Below are 9,599 nucleotides of genomic sequence, written 5' to 3'. Positions count from 1 at the left end.
TAGCTTCTATAGTATAAACGGTTTCGTAGCTATAACAATTGCATAGAATAGCTTATTGTCACAAATATAACATGACGTATGCGTGAGAATTTAAAACAGCTTTCGGAATTACACCCAAGTTTCAACAGCTATACTAACCTCTGCAGTTTTATTTCATGGACACAATCCTAAGCTTTACTAAATAAGCGGCAGCCTTGACTGAACGACTGTTGCTTCGCGAGTACAGCCGTTTTACTTAACATCTCTAGATTCTATAGATGTCATGCCACGAACTAAAGAGAATGAACCTTCGAATTTCGGCTACGCCTTCTCAGCCCCTTCCCGAAGAACATGAAAAACACCATACCCGTCAGCGAGAATCCGACAGTCATTGCCATGAGCAATAACAGCGGCGGAATGAATCCATCAGTTACTACCCAATTGTTAATATAGTACGTCATTCCAAACTGCATTCAAAGTGAGCATCATTACTGGTGTAATATTATCGGATGACTTACACCAAACGTGTTTTTACAAACAGTAGAAATGACCATAATTTGCCCTGCGACGGGCTCATAACAGTCAATGGCATACTGCTCCACGGATTAGCTAGGCAAATCTTTGTCAAGAGTCATCAACGAATTACAAACGTACCGTGACCGCAATCGTCGGGATTGCAACCACTTGAATACCAACGAGACCGAAACCAATTACTACCACAGCTTCCCAATGCCATCCTTTCTGGAAGCCGACACCCACAACCTGAGGCATTATTTAGCGACTACTCCAAGAGCTTTGAAACGTCGTGAACTCACCACAAGGCCGACTAGTGCTGCGGCAACAAAAGGTGTCAACGCTGGCAACCGCATCTCCGGTTCACGGATTCCATGGTTCTTCTTTGTGGCTCTCATGGCGACAAAGTCGGAAAAAGGTCCCGCGCAAACAAGAGCGATAATGCCTCCAACTACAAGCGCGAAGTTCGCGTATCCAACAGACGCTGGGTTGAAATTATAAGGAGGCGCGGCGAGCGCCTGTGATTGGATAAGATTGACGACTAGAAGTGCATTTGCAGCAGCTCCCATTGTCATTGCTGCCCAAAATACAATTGGATAGAAGAGTAACCGAACAGGAATGATGATGTGGAGGATTGTAGCCGTAAGCGCTTTCCCGTTGGAGGATTGGAATATATTGAAATGTCCCTTGCCAGGATAGCCACGACCGAAGCATCGGTCAGTTGCGATGCCTTCTTCTACGGATAGATTTGGAGGAGCACTCCCAACATAAACGGGGCTTTCTTCCGAATTTCCTTCGAAGTTAGAATTCATGTTTGTGTCTGACGGAACTGCCTGGGGTTTCAACGGCTTAAGTTGCTTGGCGGCCCTTCGAGTTTCTGGGAAGAGAAATAATAACGTAACTAAATTGATACCCTGCGCAATTGTGCATGCCCAAAAGAACCATCTCCAGGATACTTGCGCTGCAACTGATCCAGAAATGATAGGACCAAGGAATAGGCCCATGAAGTAACAACAGCTATTTCGTTGAGTGAACATGAGCCCGTCTGCAAAGGAAGTGGGGAGGTGACATACAAGTACAAACCGACATATTTGCCTCGTTGATGCAAAAAGAAAATATCAGCCACCACTACGGTCATGACGCTTTCATTGGCAGCGGCACCAAGCCCTGCAAAGATACGAGCCCCAAGGAAGGAATTATATGATTGGGTAGATGCTTGCCAAATGTTGGCCCCAAGACAAATGAGAGCGCATACAATAGATACGATGCGTCTTCCGAAGATATCTGCACATGGAATAATAATGAAATTTGCATAGCCAAGAGATATGACAGTAGCCCCGGTCTGGTGCGATCAGCTTGCCATCAGAGAGAAAACCTTAGTCACAAAACTTACAAGAAGGGCAACTTGTGTCAAGGATTTCTTCCATTCAACCATGTAGATTGGGGTGAGCGGGGCCACAGAAAGGGCCGTAACAACGCTTACGATAACGAAACAACCCTGGTTGATGAGTATAATAGTCTTCCAAAATTGGCTCCAATTCTGTTCTGTGGTCAGCCTGTGGGGTTCTTGTAGGTGCTTACGCCTTAGAAAATTGACAGTCCAGCTTACCAGAGGATCGTGAATGTCTTCCGTTGGCTGAGGCACGAGAGCAATTGAAGAAGCAGAATTGTGAGTGTAGAAGTGCGAACCCTGGACATCTGTCATGATCTTCGTGCCAGGAACAATCTCGGTGTGTATCTGGGATACGGTGCGCTCCATCTGTATGGGAGAGCTATGCGGATGCATCATTTTCTTTGGCAGGGCGTTTTGAAACCCAACGGCAAAACAATACGCTCCGGCAACGAAGATACGAAACAGGTTGGTCTCTGAAAGACGATGGTGTTGGCCGTTGTATCTTCTACTAGGTTAGGCGTTGTGTGTGTACCTCAGATTTTTGAATCCACTTCCTCGAAGATGATCCGCCCCCACATCATGCATCCCCGGTTCCCGCGGCGGCTTAGCTAGTGCTACAAACGGTTTTCGTTGCACTGTGCTTATAAAAGGGTCAGCCATGCCTAGCCTAGAGCATGAGATCACATTGCGGAAGCAAACATCCTGGGTATTAGTTGGCATCCCATCTCCCGTGAGGGATAGACGGTATTGATGTGATGTCGGGAAGTGGTGGGACTGCCAAGAGGTCCCAAATGCCCGTCGGGTATGCCGCGGATGATCTCCCTTTGCCTTCTCGCATTGGAAGTAGACGCTGACCGTAGTCGAGCACGCACGGCCACTGCTAGTGGCCCAACGAAGTCGATAAATTATTGGAAAATGATCAGATGTGATCTGCAATGCAAAGCATGGTTCCAATGAGATGCAAGAAAGTGATATGAGATCGGTCTGGGAGTGTTGGAATTACAAGGTCATGGGGTCACAGCGGAGCTATCTTGAGGATCTAATTAATGATAGAGATGACGTAGACGATGAATATTTATTGATTCGTGATGCAGTAGATGCAGTTAATGTCTATGTAGATTGCATGCAGAGTTCGCGTACAGAGCTTAGTCAGCACCCTCAACGCCAATTTCTGACACTCCCCCATGCTGACGACGCTCTCCTCGTCTGTCCTAAATAGGCAATTATAAAGCTATTCCCAAATACCTTGCAAGCGCCATTCGGCCTGCGTACAGAGGGAAAACCTAGTAGGCGAAAAACCTCTGTCACTTGCTGTCAGTTACCGATTCCTAGCATCACATAGTGCTTCGTAAATTGGTTAATCGGTAGCTGTTTTGTAAGCATGTCTCCTGGCTGATCTTTACCTAGTATGTGTACTACTTTAAGTTAACCTCGCTAAACCATGTTATTTCGTACGAAGAGGTATCAAGTCTCGATATGCTTGGCTTTCTGGTGGTGTTTCGTGTTGTACAAAAGGTCGACCGTACCCTTGTTATCACAGTAGAGCGTAAGGATAAAAGGGTTATCGTTATTATCTCTCTCCCCTAGATCTCTCGTCAACTTCTTAAGCCATACTGCTGACCTTACTCCTTCTAATGCCGCCATAATCTCTGCTTCTATTAAGCTTAATGCCGTCAACTTTTGCCTTTGAGCCGTCTAGATTACCGCTCCCCTATAGCACATAACTGCTATACCTTAGAATAATATCCGATCGTGTTCTGTTCCCCACATGGCGTCAATAAAGATGCTATAGCTAGTAGGTAGGTTAGTTAACGTAAGCTTACATAGAGGAAGGTAAACTACTTGGCTTAAGTAGGTAATTCCTATTTTAAGCGTGCCGTTTAGGTATCATAGTAGCTACTTACTTAAGCGGTAATGTGATTCTTTTAGTGCTGCCATGAACCTAGCTAGCTAACTAATAGCATAGCTGGTATTAGGACGTGTGTAATTTAAGAGGTAGATCGTAGACCCAATAATTTATCGGTAGACTGTCGCATCGTCGTACTCAAAAAGGCTTTCAATATTGGGCTTTAGAATAGTACCTGTTAATATTAGTAGCTTAGCCGGATTGCAGTTATCTATTTTTAGCCGTTTGAGTAGCTTCTTAATATACATCGTCTGATATAGCTTAAGGGTTTGGTTTATACAGTCTTAATAGATTTGGAAGCCTATAAATACCTCTGCAGGACCTAGGTCTTTGCATCTCCATTTTCTTAAGATTCTTATCTTCGTAATATTAAGGTGTCTATACTTTCCTGCGATTAGTATATTATTAATAAATAATAAGATATATACTTTATTTCCTATAAAGAGATTGGGGTTAGCGTTAGCTAATATTAAACCTATACTCTTAAAGAACTTCTTAACTATCTAAAACTATTCTCTTAGTGCCTGCTTTAGGCCGTAAAGTAACTTATTTAGCTTTAAGTAGATGTTTTTTACCCCCTTAAGGTCAGGTTTAAAGTCTCTTAATAGGTTAGAAATCTGCATATAAATCTATTCTTATAACGGCGGGTTTAAGAATATAGTCTCGACGTCGATATGGTTAAGCTTAAGGTCCTTAGCTGCTACCTTTACTATTAGAAACCTAAAGGTGTTATATTATACGATAGACGTAAATATCTTAAAATAGTTAATATTGGGGGTCTGCTTGTCTCCCTAAATATATAGTTTTACCTTCTTACGAATTACTTCTCCCTTAGCGTTATACTTATACTTTAGAACTAGCTTATTTAGGAGTAATAACCTTCTTTCTAGTACTCTCCCCCTTATAATAGTATAGGTATACATCCTCTTAAGTAAGAGGAATTCTTTAAAGATAGCTTTTATCTAGCCAGGAGCGTCCTCCCTTAAGGCCTAATCTAGCTTAATAGCATCGAAAGGTGCTATAGGTGCTCCTATAGAGGTAGTGTTCTCAGCTTTTAGGTAGATAGCTTTTATAGCTATTACTAACTAAACCACCGTATTGTTAAAAACCCTTATTTACGGTAACCTTTTAGACCTTATTCTCTGCGTATAAGGAATACGTATTAATGTACTTCGTATAGGCGTCCCACCCTTTGCATTACCTTATAGATTTAAGCGTCCCACTTAATCTTAACCTAGGCTTCCCACTTAATTTAAGCGGCCTACTTGGTCTTAACCTGGGCTTCCCACTTGGCTTAAGCGGCCCACTTAGTTACCATTTGGCCTACTCTTAGTTCTCGTAACTAGAGTCTTTGTTAGCGCGTTTAAGGTAGTAGAGGGAGGTATAGGTCGGTTCACGGCTTGGCTTATAGCGTAATTTAAGCGTCCCGCTTAATTACTATGTCTTATAGCTTGACTTATAGCTTGCACCTAAGGTGCTCTATAAGGGAACCTATACTCGTTTACTTTAGCATCTCCAAATAGCTTAATTGCTTAGGTATATAGGTTCATTATTTTAAATTAACTACTCCCTTTTAATCCTATAAAAACGTAGTTAGGTTTTATCCGCGAGTTATACTTCCTAGGGTGTTTCTTAAGTATATTAATTGGGTTAGTATAACACTTAAAGACGACTAGATTCTTTAAGTTAGGAACTTATTAGGTGTATACCTTATAGGGTATAATAGCACCACTATACTTGTCGTTAAATAGAAGTGCTAAGGTTAGTACTTAATTCTTAATCTAAATAGCGTGCTTAACCGCGTAGCACTAGAGCTCTACTAGTACATTTCCTTAAAATAGTAGTGACCTTATCTTGCAGTTAACCGTATAGATCACGCGCTTAATTACGCTATTGTATAAGTGCTTATATGGCGGATAAGGTTTAAAATTAATACCCTGGGGTATTAATTCGTCTTAAAATCTGCGGCCAAACTCCCCCTTTCTATTGTCCGCTTGAATCCATATAGCTTTAGTCCCAGTAAATCTCTCTACCCTTATAATAATCTCTTTAATATACGGTAGTACCTCTTTAGTTCGGAGGGTTTTAAGAGGGGTAACCTAAGTATAGCGTGTGGCGTTGTCTAGGGCTAGGAGGTAGTAGTTATAGCCTCTAATCAATATGCTGATTCGTCCTATAGTATCTAGATATAGCCCTCGACTAGGTATCTTCTCGCGCTTAGTTGTCTTCTTACTTAGTATTTCTCGCATCTTGCTAGCTAGACAAGCTTTGTATATGCTCTTACCAATAGGTACTACTCTCTTCCTAAGCCTTATGCCTAGTAAGGAGTGCTATAGCTTAAACAGATTACTATAATTCGTATATCCAGTTCAGCGATGCCATAGGTTAGCATCTGTTTCATCGAGATTTGGTTATAAATTATATACTTCCGCCGTCGCATTAAGTGCTTCCTAATACTCTTATAGTACGTAGAGGTTATTCTTTATAATAGCCTTAAATATCGCACCTAATTTATGCTTACTAGTAGCTTAATCGTCTGGGTTAAATATAATTAAGTAGCCTTCCTAAGTAAGGGTCCTTACTAAGATTAGCTTAATTATCTTAAACGAAGGTATAAGCTAGACGTCTTTTAGCTTTAGGGTACCGATTTAAGCTTAGCTATAGCCTATAGCAGGGACAACGATCCCATTTACAGTACGGACCTATCGAGGCGTATTCTATCTCTTTAAATATATTAGGTCTGATTAGTTACTAGTAAAGTACTTAGTTATACCTAAGTCGAGAGCCTAAGCTAGAGATGTCGTTATAAGCATAGCACGTTTAGGGTTAGGGTTAAGGTCAAGGTAAATTAAATTGCTGTTGAATTCGTCCTTAGCTATTGCTATATTCCCTACTTTCTCTGCCTTAGGAGCACCTTAATCTATCTTCCTGGCGTTATCGAATTGGAATTGCTTAAGTAGGGGATAGTCTTTCTGGTAGTGACCTTTTTAATAATATACTCTGCACTCATCTCTTTCTAGTTATCTTAGCTCTTTGGTTACTTAAGACAATAAGCTATAACGCGATAAGGAATAATCGAATCTACCAACACGACCTCTACCCCTTATTTAACCTCGACCTTGGTTTCCCCTTCTCCCCCTAGGTTCGTCTTTCCTCTTATATACAAGTACTGCGGTCTATGCTTATGTAGGGAGAGCAGTCTCTTGCTCCTAAAGAAGGGTAATGCAGCTCTTAAGGTCTCGTTTGTCTCGTAGGCACTAGGTCTTTGTATTCTGCTAGGTAACATTATTTAGGAGGGCTAAGAGAAGCTGCTCTTTAATATCGTCGTTAGTAAGTGCTTAAGGCGTCAAGGCTAGATTAATCTTAAATCGATTAAGTATACGGAGGAACTCGACAATTTGTATCTTTATAGGGTCAAATATAGTGCTATAGAACTCCCTGCGAAGTCTAGAGATATAGACCTCGTCATTGGCCTTATTAAACTTCTTCATTCCTTCCCATATTCCCTAAATATCGTACGCCTTTATTATCGCACGCATCTCTTCCTGACGATCGTCTCCTATCGAATTATAGATGATCTTGTTTGCCTCCCCTTGTCTTCTTCTTCCGTCAGTTAAATTAACTCGATTTAGGTCCTCTGCACCAGTAACAAAATCCTAGCCCTCTGATATAATTAGGGCTGCCTTGCAGGTGCGCTCCTAGTCTGCAAAGTTGTCTCCATTAAAAATAACAATTTTACCGGCCTTGTGATCGTACGTAGGTGTTGTTGAGGTTAAGGTAGAGGAGGTTATTTTGGGGGTCGATTTTTGAGTCAGGAGAGGTGTTGCTACCCGGGCTTATAACCTGTTGGAATTACAAGGTCATGGGGTCACAGCGGAGCTATCTTGAGGATCTAATTNATGATAGAGATGACGNAGACGATGAATATTNATTGATTCGTGATGCAGTAGATGCNGTTNATGTCTATGTAGATTGCATGCAGAGTTCGCGTACAGAGCTTAGTCAGCACCCTCAACGCCAATTTCTGACAGGGAGGGGCCGCATTGCCGGTATGAACCGGAGGTAGGTAGGTTACTTGAGGAAATCTGTATACGTAGGCCTCGATTGGACCTGCTGGAGAAGTGATTAACGTATTAGCCACCCACCGAGACATTTTGCCGATCTCTCAATTCGAATCACCTCCTTCTCAATCAAAATACCCCTTTACTACACCACCACTATGTCCTCTACTACCCCCCAATTGATGTCGCTTAACAAAGAAGTCTATATATAAATTATTCTTTAATTATTAAAAGCTAATCCTAATCTATTAAGCTGTAGGCTTTTTTTATTTATTACTATTAACATGTGGAACGTTAATCCCCTAACGTAAATTTTGACCCGAGTTTATAAGTAATAAGCCAATCAATTTTAGAGCTTTATTATATAGACTTTAATTAATATATATAGAGATAAGGTTTTCTAGGGGGAGACCCCCTGGGACCCCCCTATATAGAGCTTTTGCTTAATTTAGAAGTAGTAGTAAGATTAAAGCGCCTTGGTTACTGCTAGGTAAGGATCTACTATAGTGATCGAGGCGCCCTACTTAAGCTAGGCTTAAGGATTATATTGGTCACAAATCTAGTATATATTTGGACTGCAGAGCTTTAATACAGAGCCCTCTACGTAGGATCTAATATAGTAGATTATGATTCTAATTTAAAGCTTTATATACTAAATATTTTTAATACCTAATAACTAAATCGCCGCATAGCTGGAATTAAAGTAAGTCTACTACCCCAACTTAATTAAATACGCGTATAGGAAAAGATATAACTGTATATAGAGACGTCTAACATAATTAAGTAACCACGTTATTACCCACCTAGTTTAGATGTACGATAACGCGATAGCTTAGTGACGATGTAATAGCTCGGCGCCGAGTAATAGGAGGGGGGAGGAGGGGGAGGAGATTAGGGGTGGCTTAGCTACTGCAAGAAGGTCGTAATATTAGTATAGTATTAAACTTTAAAAATTGTGTCCCGGGAGCTTAATCGACGACCCCTATATAAAATGTTAACAACGTTTAATTATAGAGCTTTAAACCGGCAGATCTTTTAGGAATGCCTATTATAAGTAGCTCTAAGTGCGAAATCTAGAATATTTAGTAGTAGTGTAAGTATGGGACGGGGTATATATTTGCGTTCCCAAATGTCGTCACGTAATACAATTTTTAGGTGACGAAAACCGCCGTTGACGTTGCTTAACTGACACCTACTGGAGGTTCCTCCGTCCTTCCTATCTCCTCTCTTACCTGTCTCCTTATTAGATACTATCTATATCGCTACGTTAACCAATAGATCCCTTAGTGGAGACTAGGGAGAGGTATTGGAGCGCCTCTAGCTCTTATAAGGAAGAAGAAAGAAGAAGAGAGGAAGGTATAGAGGAGGGAGTATTTATAGACGGGAGGAGGCCTGTGAGTACGGGAGATTAGGCAGCTATAATATAGCTAGTAATATTGCTTAACTAATACCTACTAGACGCCCCTCCGTCCTTNCTGTCTCCTCTCTCACCCGTCTCCTTATTAGATGCTATCTATATCGCCACGTCGACTAATAGATCCCTTAGTGGGGACTAGGGAGGGGTATTAGAGCGCCTCTAGCTCTTATAAGGAAGAAGAAAAGAAGAGAGGAAAGTATAGAGGAGGGAGTATTTATAGACGGGAGGAGGCCTACAAGTATAGGAGATTAGGCAGCTATAATATAGCCAGTAACGTTGCTCGACTGATACCTACTAAACGCCCCTCCGTCCTTTTTGTCTCCTCTCTCA

General features: G+C 41.5%; 3 protein-coding genes across 3 annotated transcripts; all 3 read right to left on the bottom strand.

The window, feature by feature from the left end:
• Positions 1-221: 221 nt before the first annotated feature.
• K441DRAFT_286557 (MFS general substrate transporter) lies at positions 222-2,562 on the bottom strand. Its single transcript, XM_067640962.1, has 7 exons — positions 2,102-2,562; positions 1,886-2,032; positions 1,566-1,834; positions 795-1,509; positions 634-741; positions 498-572; positions 222-446 (listed from the first exon to the last, which is right to left on the bottom strand). Exons 1-7 carry the CDS (start codon positions 2,279-2,281, stop codon positions 273-275), a joined length of 1,668 nt encoding a protein of 555 aa, XP_067507995.1. The 5' UTR covers positions 2,282-2,562; the 3' UTR covers positions 222-272.
• Positions 2,563-7,121: 4,559 nt separating this feature from the next.
• On the bottom strand, positions 7,122-7,944 carry K441DRAFT_653690 (uncharacterized protein; the record flags this gene model as incomplete). The annotated part of the gene is made up of 3 exons (XM_067647567.1): positions 7,122-7,447; positions 7,523-7,617; positions 7,785-7,944. 3 exons carry the CDS (start codon positions 7,942-7,944, stop codon positions 7,298-7,300), a joined length of 405 nt encoding a protein of 134 aa, XP_067507993.1. The 3' UTR covers positions 7,122-7,297.
• Positions 7,130-7,297, bottom strand: K441DRAFT_653692 (uncharacterized protein; the record flags this gene model as incomplete). Its single annotated transcript, XM_067647568.1, has 1 exon — positions 7,130-7,297. A coding segment is annotated over one exon (168 nt), but the record flags the coding sequence as incomplete, so codon positions are not given.
• Positions 7,945-9,599: the final 1,655 nt, after the last annotated feature.

Source organism: Cenococcum geophilum, assembly GCF_001692895.1.
Source record: "Cenococcum geophilum 1.58 unplaced genomic scaffold K441scaffold_6, whole genome shotgun sequence".
NCBI classification, from domain to species: domain Eukaryota; kingdom Fungi; phylum Ascomycota; class Dothideomycetes; order Gloniales; family Gloniaceae; genus Cenococcum; species Cenococcum geophilum.
This window is presented reverse-complemented; position numbering and strand designations above follow the sequence as displayed.

What these genes read in the sequence shown, in the direction of transcription:
- K441DRAFT_286557 (XM_067640962.1), bottom strand. Translation starts at nt 2,281, where the DNA reads ATGATGCATCCGCATAGCTCTCCCATACAGATGGAGCGCACCGTATCC. An exon ending in TGACACAAGTTGCCCTTCTT is followed by an intron (nt 1,835 to 1,885) that starts GTAAGTTTTGTG and finishes TGATCGCACCAG; the next exon opens with ACCGGGGCTACTGTCATATC. An exon ending in CAGCACTAGTCGGCCTTGTG is followed by an intron (nt 742 to 794) that starts GTGAGTTCACGA and finishes ATAATGCCTCAG; the next exon opens with GTTGTGGGTGTCGGCTTCCA.